We start from the raw sequence: 17,429 nt of genomic DNA on the forward strand, positions 1-17,429 counted from the left end.
TTATTTAATTTGCCAAGAGTAATGATAATCAATGCAGTTTAGTGATACCTGCATGAATTTTACTGTCATTTCTGTAAACCAAAACCAAATCAAAAATCTCTTTTATCTAAGAGAGACATCTCTCTACTTGCTCTGCCTAAAGGCAGGAGCAAAACAGTAAATCATCACATTGTGTGATAACATGTGCATATGTGGTGTTGAACCTTCAAGTTAGACAGCATCAACAGAAAATCTTACCTCAGTCTGTCTTTCTCTCTCTCCTTCTTCCACCTCACTGCTCCTATCCTTGCTGGTAAATATAAATTAGAAAGGAAGTATAAAATAAATAACTTCAAAAATTCCCTGTTGAATATATAGTTCTGCTAATCAATGGTGTGTAATCTCATTCAAGTCAATTATGCTATGTGGGGTGAATGCCTTCCAACCACATTTGGATGACAGTAGGTACTTTAATTTTCTGTGTCACCTTATGGTTTCTGCTTGTCATGATAGATGTACCATTTTGTCAATATTTAATCAAGAAACAATTAAACTTCATGAAAACATTCAGGCCTCCATCCTTGGCTGGTAAAAATCTGCTCTAGTGAACGCAGTCAGTCCATGCTGATGCACACCAACCACATACAGAACTGTGAAAGTTGAATTTACTGCAAAGAAGAGATGACAGAAGTTAACCAAATGCCCCTCATGTCACACTGAAATTGGTACTTATGATATGCTTATAATGAGGACTAGCACAGAAGCAGTTGATGTGATTTTCATGTTTTCTTACTGATATTATCTGATTGAAAAACTAGTAAATAAAGAAAACACTAGAAATGGTGATGGCTGTAGAGGGAAAGTGGAGTGTAAAGCCACTGGCAACTGTGAGACCAATACAGTGAATGTTTATAACAATCTTTTAACTCATTCTGGTTGGATCTGTCCTTAACCCTTTGGGCCCCACATTGGGTGTTGTGGTTTTAAGCCCAGAAGGAGATGAAACACCACATAGCCACTTGCTCAAATCCAACAAAATGGGGTGAAGAATCAGCACAAAACTTGTATGTTGAGATAAGAGGTTTCCTTCCTGGCAACTCCCCCAGTTTATATCACACATCATTCCCTTTGGAATGACGCATGAATTTCCCTTTGGTCTGTTCAGGTCACCTGTCCCAGCAATGCTCCTCACTGGCAGAGCAAGAGACAAGATTAAAAAAGGTCCTTGATTTAGAATAAACACAACTTAGCAAAAAACCAAATCATCAGTGTGTTACCAACATCATTCTCATTCTGAATCCAAAGCACAGCACTGTGACAGGTACTGAGAGGAAATTAACCCTGCCCTAGCTGAAACCAGGACAGGCCACAAAAGAAGGTATTGTTATGCATGCACTCATGTGATAAGATATATAAATTTGTTTACTTTTTTTCTTTCAGGTAGCTAATCAGGTTGTTCAGGCTCTACTTACTCAAAAGGTAAGTTGTGATTTGGATATTTTCAGTGTAACTTATAGCTTGCAGATATTAATTGTTTATTTGAAGATATATATATATATATTCTTAAATAATATCCATTTTTAAACTGTGTTCACACATTCAGTAAGCAGGGAAAGTACTGAGCAGGAAAAATACTTGTAGGATAATTGCAAACCTGGCACAATGAAAAGATTCACTGTGGCTTCTACATCTGTTCTGCATCAAGTCATGTCTAAAGTTCTGGTTTTCTGAAGTGGTATTTGAGTTAAACACAATTCCATTATTTCCTTTTGTCAGGGGGAGGAAAGAGCGAAAGGCAAACAAAAGATAAAGTTCTGTAACAATAAGCTATGAGCATTTCAATATTCATGGAATGATCCTTTGTGAGGTCTAGACCACTTGATGGATGTGGCATTATTAAAATGCTTTGGATCATTTAGTTTTTAAAAGATGATTCGGAAAGAGACATAAATGTAGTCTTTAAAGCAGATAGTGCAAAGAAGAATATAAACTGTTTTGTCTACACTCAATGACAGGACAAGTAATAATGTTCTTAAAGTGCAGCAAGAAACACCAAGTTAAAATAACCAAAAAAACTCTTGCCACATGCAGAAAAGTATTTTAGATGCAAATAATTTTTGAGGACTGGCTCCAAAGCCTCCCTTTATGGACATCATTCTGCCCAGCAGGACATCACCCAGAACGCTCCCTGCAAAGGGAAGAGTGGGGGCAGAAAGAGGGGGCAGGCAGCTTTGAAAGTATCATTGCTCATCTCATGATTTTTAGATGCACAACAAAGGTTTTTACTCTGGAAGAGGGATACTGCCTTCCAGCAGTTGGAAGTGCTGCAGCTCAGAGGTGATTTGTGTGAGCCATGACATCCAGGGAGGTTTGCTGTCTGCGCTGTGTTTCTCTGTTTATGCGTAGGAGAAGGGTCTGTGCATCATCAGAGCTGTTCCTGTGACACCTGCTGGAAATATATCTTGAAGTATTTTCTAAAATGTCCCAAATATACGTTTCAATACAGTTTAAATGGAAATTGAGGAATTTTCTCATTTTAATATACATGAAAACCTCACACACATTTTGAATTATAAAACCATATATGGTGAAATACTCACCAGAGGGTTAATCTCAATATATTAATCTCCAGTTTGGGAATATTTTGATTGTTTCCCAAATGGAAAGAGGAGCTTCCTGATTTCCTTTGCTAAGACATTTTGATGACTACATACTTCCTCAGTAATTAATCCTTCCAAACCCATAGGAACCAAGGAGTTCCTAAGGATACAATAAAACCAGATCCGAATACATTTAATAGAGTGATTTATTTAGGGTTGATGGGATTTAACAGCTGCTTACCTATTACTGAGTAATAACAGCTAATTTAATATCCATAGAAAGAGGAAAGAGGGTACTTTTCCAAATGCTAATGAATATTAACTGTTATAGTGCTCCTGACACCATTCATATAAGTCCTTTTATGAGAAAAGACAGGAACACAATAGTGTACAATAGAGAGGAAATTGCACTCCTCACACCAGTCCCAGAAGGGTAGATATCAGAACCCAAATAGTAGCTGGTAAACAGATAAATCTACCGTCATACAGCTGAGCAGTGAGACAGAGTCAGTCATGCCACAGAGAGATAACACACCTCTGGAGCAGAGCAAGGCTGGAAGAAAAGCTGAGAGCTTTCACAAAAGGGAGAAGAGTGATTTTGTACAGTAGCACACACTGCGTGGGCTTTGCTGTGAATTTGAAATCATCCCTCAAGGACTAATTTTCACTTAAATTAAGTGCATGCTGTAATGTAACGAGTAAAGCGCCGTGTACTTGCTGGGATGTGGAAAGATTGTGATCCCACTGAGAGATTCTGGTGACACAAATTGAGTGAGCAAAGCTTGAGTGATTTATCAATGTCACTGAATCCTTGAAATGGAATTACAGTCTTAAACGTTCACTTTTCAAGTATGTAATTTGTTACAATACATATAGAATTTCTCTAACATGAAAGACTTTTTCTTGATGTGACTAGAGAAACTACATTAAATTGAATTTGTGCTGAGTTAGCCACGCAGAATAATTTCACAATTTTATGTAGCAAAATTCTATGGATTTTCTACCACTTACTAATAGAAAATTTCGCCTCTAGGAAATTTAAGAAGTCAGACATCCAACAAAATTAACTGAGGCAAACCTGTATGCTATAATACTGAAAACATCCATTCTTTCTCCTTCCACCCAAAGACTTCTTATATAACATGAGCTGATTGGACTGCTGAGAACTGGATTTTTTAAATTTTTCTTTTCCATGTAAGACCTGGATCAGCAGTTTGAAACTGGAGCTAAACCATTTAATAAAATCATTTTGTGACCTGTGTATCTACTTCTTGCATTGTAATCTCCCCCATAGGAGTCTATTCAGGAGATTTCTCTTTTTACTCTGGGTTCTGTATGAAAACTACTTCTCCATTTTCATCAATTAAATAACAATAAGTGAATTAAGTGTTAATTAAAGCAGAAAGAAGCATGTTCAGAGGGAGAGCAGTGTTCTTCTGGAACCTCTACAGAGGGCATTGGATCCCATTTTGGAGAAGAGTGAGTCTTGTTCACACTGAAGAGATAAAGCAAGACTACAGAGATGCTCAGACATCAGAGATGCTCACTATACTGAAACCCTAGGAGTACTTTAAATATTTGAGAGATTGTTACCTTAATAGCTAGTTGTTTTGCCCACAGGGGAGGAATTATATGCTTCAGACATTTGATAGTTGTATTAATTGGTAATTTTAGGACTTCAAGTTTCTAAACTCAGACTTTATTTTGCCGGAATACTGCTACATTTATGAACCTCATTTCTCCTCTGGGCTATGTGTGGCATTACTACTGGCAGGGTTTATAGCATCTGGGTGGGTAATCTACTATTTTATATTTCACTTTTTTACAGAAATTCTAAAGTTTGAAACATAAATCTTATGGTTTTAAAGCTGTGAGATAGGAAGCTTTTGGGCAGAGGTCTTGCTAAGATTTAATTTTTTTCTACACCGTTAGTTTCTGTGAATCATTTTTCCTGTTCAGTGCCCTTAGTAGTCTTGAAATGTTAAGCACTGTTGTAACAGCCAAGGCTCAGTTTTAAATTCTCTGATTTGTGACAGACAGATATTGATGGGTCTTGATGCTTGCAATCTCTATTCCTAATAGAGATTGCCTTGTGCAAGACCAGGGACAAGAGGTCTCACTGACAGGAAACAAAGCTTCATGGTTTTAGAAATCATTTAGAATTTACAAATCATCAGCCTCAAGATTTTTTGAAGATCGTGTTGGAAGGCTCTTGCAATTTCAACTGAACAGCCACTTGACAGCCACCTAAAACAAATGTTATAAAACCACCAGGAGAAAATAACTGCATTCATCCAGTCTTCATAAAATCTGATACATATGCATAAAAAGATGTTTACAGTTTTCTGGGAGTCTCAAGATTAACATATTTTATTGTGTGTTCACCTCTTATAACCTCAGTGCTGGTTACAGCAGAGGTTAGAGCAACTGTAGGCAAGAAGTTAAGTTACATCTGACTAGAGTTTCCCCCTCTTGAGTTGTTTTCTCATCAAGCCAGGTCATCATGTTGTTAATGGTATTGACAGGACAGCATTTGGGGGTGCTGAGACCTGCTTCTCCACCTTCATATGGTGGAAACTAATATGAGCTAGGAAATACCACAGGGCAGCAAATGTCCTAAAATTAAATAAGGGTAAGTATTTTGGAGATTTAAAATAAAAAACAAACAAGCCAACCAAAATATGGCTGCAGCTTATTATTTTTACATGTAATCTTTATCAGGAGACTAAGTTTCCTGGTTTGTGAAGCTCTCTTACCCAAAAATGGGCTGCTGCACAAATTATGCTGAAGAGCTCAGTGTCAGATTCTGCACTGTCTCCAAAATCCTCTCTCTGACAGAATCCTGTGTTCCTTCAGGTGACCAGGAAAAGCAGGTTTTACACTACAGATAGACAGAGATAGATATGTAGATAGATAGATAGATGATAGATAGATAGATAGATAGATAGATAGATAGATAGATAGATAGATAGATAGATAATTACCTGTGTCTGAAAGGCATTATTGGCTTGACTGGTTTTACACTCCACTTCTGCTTCTAATGGCCAATTTTACATCTTTTTCATAGAATCATAGAATTGCTTGTATTGGAAAGGACCCATCAAGTCCAACCATTAACCCAGTGCCTACCAAATGATGTCCCCAAGTGCCACATCCCCACAGCTTTTAAATTCCTCCAGGAATGATGACTCCACCACCTGTTCCAATGCTTGACAACCCTTTCCATAAGAAATTTTTCCTAATATACAACCTGAAGCTCTCCTGGAGGCCATTCCAGAGGCCATTTCCCCTTGTCCTATCAGTTGCTGCTTGGGAGAAGAGACCAACCCTCATCTGGCTAGAACATCCTTTGAGGGAGTTGTAGAGAGTGAAAGGAGCCTCTTTTTTTTCCCCAGACTAAACACCCCCAGCTCCCTCAGCTGCTCCTCATCAGAATTGTGCCCCAGACCCATCCCCAGCTCCACTGCCCTTCTCTGCACTCACTCCAGCCCCTCAATGTCTTTCTTCAGTGAGGGGCACAGAGCAGGATGCAGCACCTGAGGTGTGGCCTCACCAGTGCCCAGTACAGAGGGAAGATCACTGCCCTGGTCCTCCTGTATTTTCATTAATCCAGGATGCCACTGGCCTTCTTGCCCACCTGGGCACATCCTGGCATGTCAGGGAAGAGGCAGCCCATCCACATCAGGCACAGCAGTGCTGACTTGGTTGTTCCAGAAAAAACAAGGGAGGGATCAGACTTCAGATCTTGAAGTACCTTGAAGGCAAAAAGTGCCACTTTGAACTTCTGCCTGGTTTGGTATAGTTTATGCATTTTACTTAGTTCCTGCATTTTACTTAGTTCCTGCTTATTACAATATTCATATATTAATTGCTGCTTTATGCTTTTTGTCAGCTGCCAAATGGAACACATTGCTAGCAAAGTCATTTTTATGCTAACAGGAAACTCTGAAAGGAGATGCCAGGTAGTTACTGTTTGTCATGACAAGATTTTCTTTAATGTTATAATGGATGATCAAACAAGCAGAGAAAATGAAGCAGCACATTTTTCCAATTTATACTACTTTAAAAGTTGTGTGTTTAGTTTTTGGTATCTGACATCAGAGTTTTTATGTGATTCTGTTACCTGCTTTCTAATCTTACTGTTTTCTCTCATGCTGCAGGGTCTGAGGGAGGAATGTATAAAGCTGAAAATGAGAGTTTTTGATTTGGAACAACAGAACCGAACTTTAAGTGTGCTTTTCCAGCAGAAAGTCAAACCAGCTTCTGACCTCCTCCTTCAGGTAGGAAATAGCCTTTGCAGGAAGCAAGTTATGAGCTTTATATTTCTTAAAATTATAAAATACTTCTTTTCAAGGCTATGTCAGTAAGTGGGAAATGGCAGTTGATAGATTTAATATATTAGAAAATATCTGTTATCTGTCCTCTGATCCCATTGAAACTGAAAATGTGCACCAGTGAGCTCTGATATTGCGTGCAAATCTGGAGAGAGGAGCATACCTGCAGAGAAACTTACTCTTTTAGGTCATTCTTTGCTATGATAAATGGAATGATATGGGTTCATTATCCCTCTGCAGGGGAGAAGCTCGTATTCCTTAACATCCTGCTTGATGGTGAACAGTGTAATTTCCTGTGAGAAGACAGCCCATTTATTTAACTTTTGCCATATGTGATACTGTCCTGGTTTCAGCTTACTTGCAAGGGTTTAAGTACATCTTCACAGGCTTAGAGTGGGGTTTTTTTGCCAATGTTTTATGGGAGGATATAGCTGAGAAGCCAATTGATCCACGTCTCACTCATTTGCCATTCTGGAATACCAAGAGATGTTTCAGTATCCTTCTTCATTTGGCAACATCTGTTATTGTGAATGAACCCATTGCTTTGTCATCCTTTTGTAGAGCTGCTGTGCAGAAGTTCCAACAAATCTGACCATGAGCTAGGAGAACAGCAAATGAGGACTAATTAGAACTTTGCCAGCTACATAGCTGATATTAAATGTGTATCTTAAACCCTCGTTGCTCTCCATCTGTAACTCAGAGGAAAATTTGGCCCAGCTGGTGTCCAACAGCTGAGGGCTGCTAACTCTCATCAGGGTGGGCTGGCTTTTCTGCAGGAGCACGGTCTGCTCACAGCTGCTGTTAAAGGCAGGTGAATCTCCAGGCTGAGGGCAAATAGCTGTACTTACTGAGGAGCTCTAAAGCACAGGCAGGGTGGTGCCAGGTCACCATCACAGGGATCTGTGTTCTTGAGTTGTCCTCAGGTTCTTGTTCTGTCTCTTGATTTTGTGTTGATTTGTAGGTCAGGACCTTCTCTCTTCTGGTTTCTTGTCCCCTGCTTCCCTTCCCAGTTCATCCTTCATAGACCCCTGTACAGAGGACTGATTTATCATTATCCATTCACAGTTTTGACACATCTACCCCAGCGTGGATCCTCATTGCTCACTTCTGCTTTTGACAGTCTCATCAACTGCTCCTTCTTCCTGGTTTGGGGTAGCTTTTTCTTCCTTTTTCCTGTTTCCAAAGTGTCTGACTCCAGCTGATGTCAGCTTGGGGTTAGATTGCACAGAAGTCACAGGATGCCCATTCATTATTACAGATGCAGTTCCTATTCCCAATTCCTTATGTGGCAACAATAAAACCAGGTTATTCTGGGAATGCTACAGAAGTTAGATAGCATCTGAAAAGTGGGATCAACTTTGACTTGAGATCCTTGAAACTGGATTGTGCAGAAGCTCTGAAAAAAATTTGAAAGAGATGAACCTGCACCAGGTGGAAGAAAGAACCAAATGATCTAACACGTTTTCCTGAGGGATTCACACTATTTTACATCATTGTTCTCACACAGTTTGGAAGGAACTAATGCACATAGACTTTTTTCCCCCAGCCTTTTTGCTTGATTTGACATTATTGGCTGAGGACAAAAGGAAATTAAGTTCATTCAGAAAGTCCAGATCTCTCTGGGGAAAAATTTGCTGCTATGTCTGTTCTCTTGCTATCAAAATATTTTAACCCACCTGGTGGAAAAAAAACCAGAGAACAAGTTTCAGTGTACATTAGAAAAGGAAGAACTTCTGTTAAAACACTTCATATGTCATATTTTACAAAAAAAAATCCAAACCAAACAAAACAGGAAATCTGTGAGTTTCCAGAATTTTAATTATCCTCTAATTATACTCCAGAGTGGAATAAATGGCATATGTAGTCTGTGATCTTGCAGCCTGAGATGCAACATCTGAAGAAGGATGTTTTCTTAGGACTGAAATTGAGCAAATACTGTTGTGTGCCTGCATAAAATTAAAGAACAGTTTGCATTATGTCTTCTTGGAAGTGCACACAGCCCAAATTTAGAGCAGGAGGTAAATATTGGTTTAAATGTGTCACTCTACAGAAAAGTTATATGTGCTTAAGGACATTCCTGTTAGATTATGACCCCAATCAAGGGAATGGGCAAATTCTGCTAGCTGGGGGTGGAGGAATGGAGTGATTTCACCTTTTCTGTACTTTCTGATACAGTACAATTCAATTTTATTTAATGCTGATCTCATCCTAGGAGTAGCCACACTAAGTGAAAGAAATTACAGATTTTGAAGAATGTCATGGTAGAGGGCACAAGCTAAAAATAAGTAATGTTAGCTGCTTTTTCCACATATCAGCCTCTCTGATTTCATTGTATATTACCATAAAATTATTCCATATTTGACATTAGGAGACTCTTGTATTACAGAGTAAACTTATTTTTAAACCATAAACATTTTGACTTCTCAAATTTCAGCAGAAGCATAGATTTCTTTTTTTTAAGACAAAATTTAAAGATAAGTGTAGATTTCACCATTGCCCTAGGTCTTTTTGTGTATGATTGCAAGCAAATAACACATGATTCATATGTCTTAGATAATCAGATCATTCACATTTTTTTTCCAGTGAATGGATTGGTACAAGTGTTTTGAATTTGCAGAGTAATTGCCTGCACACCATACCAATTGCACTGTGTTGGTTTTGCTCCTGCTTCTCACACAGTTCAAAAGAAACACTAATTTTGCTACCAATTAAAAAAAAAATTAAATTCATGTAGTACGGCTTTTATGACTGCCTCAGGAATCCTGCACTGTAGAAATGGTGTTAAAATTATTACTTTTTCATGCATTTATAAAAAGTGTAAGTGCTTATGAAGTTGAAGGGCTTAATAGCATTTTTGAAGCAATGTGTGTTGAGATATTGTGATTGTGTTTGTGGCCATGTAAGTTCTTTGCTACCAGAAATTTTGGTGTCTGCAGGGAGTGACACAGATGCTGTGTCACTCCTGTCATGAAAAGATAAGTAATGCAGTCTCTGATGCAAATTTTTAGGAGGATAAAAAGATAATTCAGGCTTTTATCTCTTCACCTCTGATACTGTAGACAGTTTTAAGAGCTACCCTCTCTTTCTGGGGACATTCTTTTTAGCTCAAGTGTGTGATTTACAGAGGCAGTACTAGAATAGATAAATAAGGAGAAGGTTGATTACCATTTCTCATTATTGTTATTTTATAATAGTCAGAAAATCTCTCTGAAACAACTTTTTTAAAATGATGAAGCCTTGGAAAAGTGTTTTGTGTCAGCACCATCTGAGAAAGAGCAAGAGTTATAGTTAAAACCTAGCAGAAAAGAGTAGCTTCTGCCCAAGCAGCCTTCATTTTCCTCTGTTAATGTGGTTGCTAAAAAGATATTTAATTCTGCCTGTCATAGCAAGAGGGGTTGGGAAAGAAAGCCAGGAGCTCCATTTTAGTGACATTCCTTGCACTTCATCTGCAAGTGGGATAAAGAGTTGGGGATAATAGTCAAAGATTTAAAACTGAGTAGAAGCAAACCAATTAGAAGTGAAGAGACAAATCTGTGGAAGTGATATAGAGGAGGATGCTGAAGGGATAACACAGGGATCAGGGGTTGCCTTCTTATAAATATCCCTTTTTAATTTTTTTTTATATTATATAGCTCTGTCTACATAAATTCAAGATGTTTGCTAGATGAATTGTTCCCATGGGAGAAGTCCTGCTTTCACTTCTCACCCAGAAATTTGTTGTCACTGGGTTTTTTTATAAACCATGCAGGATTTTTCAGTGAAAAGGGATGAAAAAGTGGCGTGTAGCAAAATTTATTGAGTTGATTTATTTGATTAAATAAGTAATAAAATTTTCATAGTTGGGAAAGTATAGGATAATATTTCTAATCATAAGATTTACAGTATCCCTGATCTTAAACTATATTTTCATTGCCATTTTATTTCCATCATAAAAATTCTACTTTATCAACCCCAGAACCAAGTAAGGATGTCTCCTAAAGCATCTATTTTCTCCTTGTGTTTCTCTGGCTAAATTACTTATCTTTATTACTCATGGACCATCCACACTGTTTAATTTTACACCTAAAATTTAGTTTAAAATTCTACAGCACAGAGTGTTGAATTCTCAGGTGGTCATGTTAAATAATAATTACTTTGTGATGACTGCAGTGGTATGAGCCCTGTTAATAACCTGCCAGCTCTGCCCTGATGTACAAGACAGAGCGTGGCCATACAGACTGTGATGGAAGCAGTTGCACAACTTAGCAGGAAGGGGTAAATTGCACCAACGACATTGTTATATATGGGAAGAAGAAGAGGGCACTTAATTGCCCTAAGACCTGACAAAAGGAGATGGAATGTCTGGGCTCAGAGCCTGACCTCTGGTGCAGACATCGTTAGACATGATGAAGTCTGAATGCAGGAGGTTAAAAGTGAAGTTGCATTGCTTTACAGCAGTGGTGTAATATTTAAGTGTTTCATAGAGTAGGTGTTTGAGGGTTTGAAATTAAACCTAAAGATGGTCACACACTGCCAAGGAGCAGTTTGTCAGCATTCCAAAGTACATTTCAGGAAGTGGATTGTTGTATATGTCATATATGCCAAGTAGCAGTAGAATTTCCTTCTCGCAGAAGTCAGGTGCCTGCAGGCTCTCGAGGGAGCAGGAAAACTTGATACCAAATCAGCAAATTGTATATAAAGTTGTGAAAGTCCTGCAGCTGACCTGCTTATTTGCTTACTTCACATTTATTCCTCTGCATCCATCAGATTGTCAGGGCACTCCTTTCTGCAAATCTTCAGGAAAGTTCCAGCTCCAGAACAAAGTCTGTCCTTTTCTCCTCTATAAACATATAAACATAAATAAGGTGTGGCAGCATCTGTAGTGAGTATTTCCTTACTCAGAAATCAGGACTGGTGGCTTGAAGGAGAAATTAATTCCAGATCTGCTAATTTCTTCAGCAGTAATTGAATTGTGCTTACAAGTTAAGGCAATCTCCAGGGCTGTATCAACAAAGAAGGTGATTGCATAAATGTACAGCATGTTTGAGATATATAAAGTTTAACCTAGAACATCAGCCTTTATCCAAGAATTACATTACTAGTAGAACCCCTTTTAAGAAAAGTAGGAGTGGATTTTATTTATGGTTCACAAAAGATTTCAGGCCATAGCCCTGCTGGATTGATTCCTCCAGGTCAAGGTTACCGAAGTGCACAGTTACTGTCATGAAGATCCTACCCCAGGATCTTCTTGAGCCTCCAGCCTTGTAGCCATGAGAAATTATTCTGTATATCAAAAATCAATGATTTCTGTATATCAGGAATCAAGACAGTGATCCAGTATGGGATACTCAAGTTTTTTGATACTTCTAAGAAGAAATTAAAGAACATTCTTCATGTGAGGATGGTGATGTTTCCAATCTTACATTATCTCAGTAAAATGTTATCTACTTACGATTTGTTCCATGTCCTCCCTCACCAATAATAATATCCAAGAAGACAGAAATACAAAACTTTGAAAGTCTGCATTTCATCTCAGTTTAAATCATCAACATGTAATAATACATTATAAACCATATTTCTAACTTGCCCTGTTTGCAGGGCCACATATATGCTGAAGAAATATTACAGAGATAAAATATTTAGGAGAGTCGATTGGTTAGATGAATGGGTGACCAAAAATGTAAGTGATGAGGGAAGGAAAGGAAACATTCTCCTTCTGGTGAAACTCCATGTAATCTCCCTAAGCCATATGATTTCTAGTTTTGAATGCACAGCAGCAGCAGCACAGTACCTGAAAGAACTTGATGGTGTATCTGATATGCAACCCTGGAACGAGCTCCCAGATAGGCAGGCTGATAGAGGAACACAAAAATGTTTGTTATAGATGGTGGAATGAGAGGAGAGGTAGGGCAAGATCCCTCACCACAGATCAAACTAAAGCAAAGCACAGTGAGAGGGTCAGTGGAGAACAGTATTTTATTATGAGGGACTCAGATCAACCAGCCTGATAGCCCTGCTCCATCAGTAATTTGTGTTTTAGTGATTTACCTTCTTGTCAGACTGCTGTCCCTTATTTCAGCAATTCAATTCTTACCAGTTTGCTCTCAAACAAAATCAAAACATTAACTTAAGCTCCCAGGGCATGTAGTTCTGACGAGCATGATAATGCTTTTAAGAGAAAATTACCCCCAGCTGCTCAGCATTCCTCTGTCCAAGTACTTTAACTGACCTGGAGAGGTTCTACAGAAAAACACTGAAAGGCTTTCCACATCAACACAAACATGACGTTCTGTGATACAATTTTAAATAGATAAATTTCAGCTACCAAGTCTAAAAATAAGCCCTTTCCATTATCCTGATGAAAATAAATTCCTACAGTGATAGTGAAACCAGCAAATCAAATGAGCAAATAATCTTCAGGAAAGCCACAAGTGACCCTTGGTGAAGTATTTATGAATGGTTTTGACTGAGGAGGGCAATATTTTTTAAGTTTTGAAGAAATGTAAAGGCATTATTCAAGAGCAAAGAGAGTATTTCAGAGTAAGCACATGTCAGGAGAATGGTGGGGCTGTACTGATGTGACAGGCCTGGACAACAAAAGTGAGATTTTACTGCCAATTTTTAGACAAAGAAAAATAAGCAACTGACACTGAGTTAACCAACAATTCTTCATTATTCTATGCATAGATTTTTGCTATCAGTGATGATCCACATGATGGTAAGAATCCAATATGGAATTTTAAACCCTAAGTAGGTATGTGGGCAGAATAATTAAGTATGAGGATTTTGTTCATGTTTTTTCATTTATTGTGTATATTCCATATGGGAATAAACTTTAAAAAGGAAGGAATTCTGCAGTATGAAAGAACATCACTGTATTCCTTTTCAAACCTTCCCTGTTATAATAAACATTAAAAAGTCGTGCTTTTTTAACCCATGCAATTATATTTAACCTACAGCAATGCTTAAATTGGGGCTGCTCTTTCAGCCTCTTCTGTTTGTTGAATATATTAACAACATTTATTAGCAACTTTCCATATGAATCCCTGCATAAATGGTCAAGTGTGAGTACAGAAAATGCTTAGAGACTGGCTGTGAACTTAGTGAAAACTGAGTTACTCATGTGTCTGTATTTTGTGTGACCAACACATCCATGTGTTGTCTGATATGTTTCTGGTTTTGCAGTTTGCAATTGATTTATTTTACTATATAGTTGTTGTATTTAAGTAAAGAGTGACTCGTTCAGATTTCCTTTCTAAATGGAAAAAAATCTTTCTCATGGACATTCTGACAGCAAAAATTAACATGGATTCGTTCTAATGTTATCCCAGTACCTACCAGCCACATGTTACATATAAAAGTGCAAGTTCACATCATCAGGTCAGCTTTTAAAGCCTCCCCCATTCTGGATTTCACAATAGAATAAAATAGGAGCTACTGCAAGTCCTGCTTAAATGCAGTGTGCTCAAACAACAGGTGTGCAGGTTAATTGTTTTCTCGTCATGGTGCATATTTCACACTCTGTAACTCTCAAATTGAATACTAAAAGAATGTATAAAATTAATTCAAAGATTTAAAGGGCTCTGTCTTGTGCTAAAGTGGGAATCTATTGAAATTCTAAAGCACTACGGAATTATAACCCTTATTATTACAGATCTATGATTTTCTTTCTAGCGCACTAATGGAGCTAAGTATGTAGTTCATTTTTATTTTCTTAAAACTTTGAGATTTGAAGAAAAGATAACTATGCAAAAGCACATATGAAACAAATAATAGATTAATTTCATCTGTTATTACACTCAATACTTATAAAACCTCATTTATATTTTACTTTATTACTGTGGTTTTGTTACTGTTATTTAAGTACAGCACTTTGAAGATATGAAGCAATACAGAATCATGGCTCTTTTATTGAGAAATAGGTGTGCCAATAAATGCTCTGCTTCATAACATTTAAACTATTCAGATTATATCAGACCAGTGTGAATTGCTAGTAATGTAAAATTACACATTCCATCAAATGAAACAAACTAACATTATGCTAAGTGGGTTGAAGCACATAAGATTACTCAAAAGGTATTTTCTGTTGCCATCTGCTATGGAAAAAAACAATTTTCCTGTGATATATATTATAATTTTTTTGTATATTCTTACAGATACTGCTCATAGAGGAAAGAGTTGATAATTAGAATAAAACGTTACTCATAATGAATCATAAAACACCTACAGATCCAACACCATCTTTTAGTATTGAATTTTACTAATGCTCTCCTTTGTTTCCCAAATGACCTATCTTCTTTAATGATGGTTTGGATACTGGTAAGATTCAAATTCTCATCCAAAGGCCGTGGCACTATTGACTAAATCTCTGTAGACTTCGCTGAGGATGTGAAATACTGTATTGCGAGATAAAATCAGCACAAGGTGCCCAGTGAAACTGAAGAGTCCATTAGTGCCTTAACTCTTAAATCACCATCTGGGCATCTCTCTTGATAAGGATGAGCTGAAAGGAAAAGTTACCTTTGTCATTAAATCTTTAACAATGTGATATTGGCAGCTTGAGGTTTTCTGTATTTTTTTCATTTTTAGACTGTATGCCTGCTCCTTTCTTTCTCTAGATGTGGGCAGGCTGTGTTCCATCAGTCACTGAGCGATGTCTGGGTGCAGGAAGGGGCAGTGATTTGTCTGTGTCCTGTGTGCATCACAAGGGCATCTTCAACATTATGAATTAAGCTCCATCTTCCTGCATTAGAAGTATGGAAAACAGACTGCCAAAGTAATGGCATCATGAATTAATAGCAGTGCTTTAAAAATCTCAAATATACTCCCACTCTTCAGCTCATCTTTCTGGTATACAATTTCAGAAGGGACCTACTTAATTTTGTAGTGTTTTGATCCTAAATTTTTATATTCAGTTATATTTTAAAAGCAGAAATGCTTAATCTTTTTCTTTTAAAGTTTCTATTACTATTAATTGTTTTTCTCTAAATAAGCCATGTGTACTTTTCCTGTACAGTAGATGCAGGCACAGACACAGGTCTAGACACAATTATTATGAATTATAGATACTGCAAGTGTGAACATGAATCAGAGACCAGCATTGTGTTTTAGAGGCTCACTTAGATTTATTTGACTAAATGATCCCTAGGAGATCTTGACAATAATTAGAAATATGGGTACTCTCTGCCCTGTCACTAGTCTTCACCTAGCACTTGTTCCCGAGGGAATAACAAATGGATTTAACCTTTCATTTAGGTCTTCAGGTCCTTCATTCACATGGGACCAGACTTTCAAGTGCTCAGGCATTGTGCTGAGCTCTTCTAAGAATCTGGCTACTGCCAGTATGGCAGCTGATCCCTTCTGAAATTCCTATATAATACATCCTTAAGCCCTGCTTTTATCCACAGTGAAGAAACCATCAATTCACAAGCTTCCTATACAAGAGCTGGTTGATACAGCTTCTTCTGAGCAGAGACAGCTGCTGAGAGGGTTTGCAGCTCTCACACCTGAGCCAGAGGTAAAACTCCCAGCCTGGGCCAGTGTGCCTCACCAGCAGGGTGAGAGAGGGGACTTTCTGTGCCATCCCATGCCAGCCCTAGCCCAGCCCTCCCAAGGTGAGTTCAGCTCCTAAATAATGCTTGGGGGGCACCTTGCCTTTCCTTCCAGGAGCAGAGCTCAGGCCAGGAGCAGTGGCTGGCATCTCTCATTTTCCATCTCCTGTGCTCCTGCTGCCTGGGGTAACAGGAGGGAGGTGCAGCTGACCAGGGCTGTGTCCTCAGGCCACCCGTGCACCCTCCTTGCTGGTTCCAGCACCAGCTCTCCCTCCTCACCTGCGCTTCAGCCTGACTTGGCCTGCATGGCCAGGATGATGGGGAGATCCTTCCATGGTTTCTCATCACTCCAGATGTAGGTTGGTGGAATTCCAGAGGGCTGCAGCCAAGGTTTGAGATGCTTCTTGAGATCATCAGGTGTCCAGAGTTGTGCTGTGTCCTACACAAAGCCCTAGGATTCTGTATCAGGATAAACCTTGAAGAACTTGAAGTGCCATCTGGAGATACAGTGGTCAGATTTGGGACTTTCAAGAATGAAACACCACTGGAAATGGACATTTATGACCCTCTAGAACCTTTGTTACTGAAAAGCAGTAAAAGTTTGGGAAGCCTATGGGGTAATTCCTGTCCTGGCTAAAATTCTTTTCATTTCAGCAGGAGAAATGAAGCCAATAATTCCTAGCAGCTGGGAATCTACCCACTTACTCTTTCTAAATCATACTTATAAGTGCTTTGAGGAAAAGGAATCACGTACCTTGTATCCAGGTATTCAAGAAAAAGAGTCTCTTCTTATTAGAAATTATTCTGTCAGAGACAAAAACAATGCATTAGAGGTGGGGAGAAAATATGTATGTAAAAGCCTTAAACTAACAACAAGAGTATTTCTTGCAACTCCCCTCCTACTTTTAAACTCCTTTCAATCCACATGACATTTCAACAGTATTACACACATGAAAAAAAAAAGCAAAAAAAAGAGGGAGGAGGAA

At 38.3% G+C, this 17,429-nt stretch overlaps 1 protein-coding gene across 2 annotated transcripts in view; it reads left to right on the plus strand.

Annotated features, from left to right (window-relative positions):
• The window catches only part of NCKAP5 (NCK associated protein 5), a 278,701-nt gene that overhangs the window by 189,352 nt on the left and 71,920 nt on the right, over nt 1–17,429 (plus strand). Inside the window, exons 8-9 of one of the 2 annotated variants that reach the window (XM_088059072.1) lie at nt 1,420–1,458; nt 6,740–6,859. In XM_088059072.1, coding sequence (XP_087915198.1) covers nt 1,420–1,458; nt 6,740–6,859 — 159 coding nt within the window. Of the gene's footprint in view, nt 1–1,419; nt 1,459–6,246; nt 6,376–6,739; nt 6,860–17,429 lie in introns of those variants that run through there. The other variant, XM_088059071.1, reaches the window with a different exon arrangement.

This window comes from Pseudopodoces humilis, chromosome 8, assembly GCF_049639895.1.
Source record: "Pseudopodoces humilis isolate 2021_Gansu_Grassland_sample_001 chromosome 8, ASM4963989v1, whole genome shotgun sequence".
Classification (NCBI taxonomy): Eukaryota; Metazoa; Chordata; class Aves; order Passeriformes; family Paridae; genus Pseudopodoces; species Pseudopodoces humilis.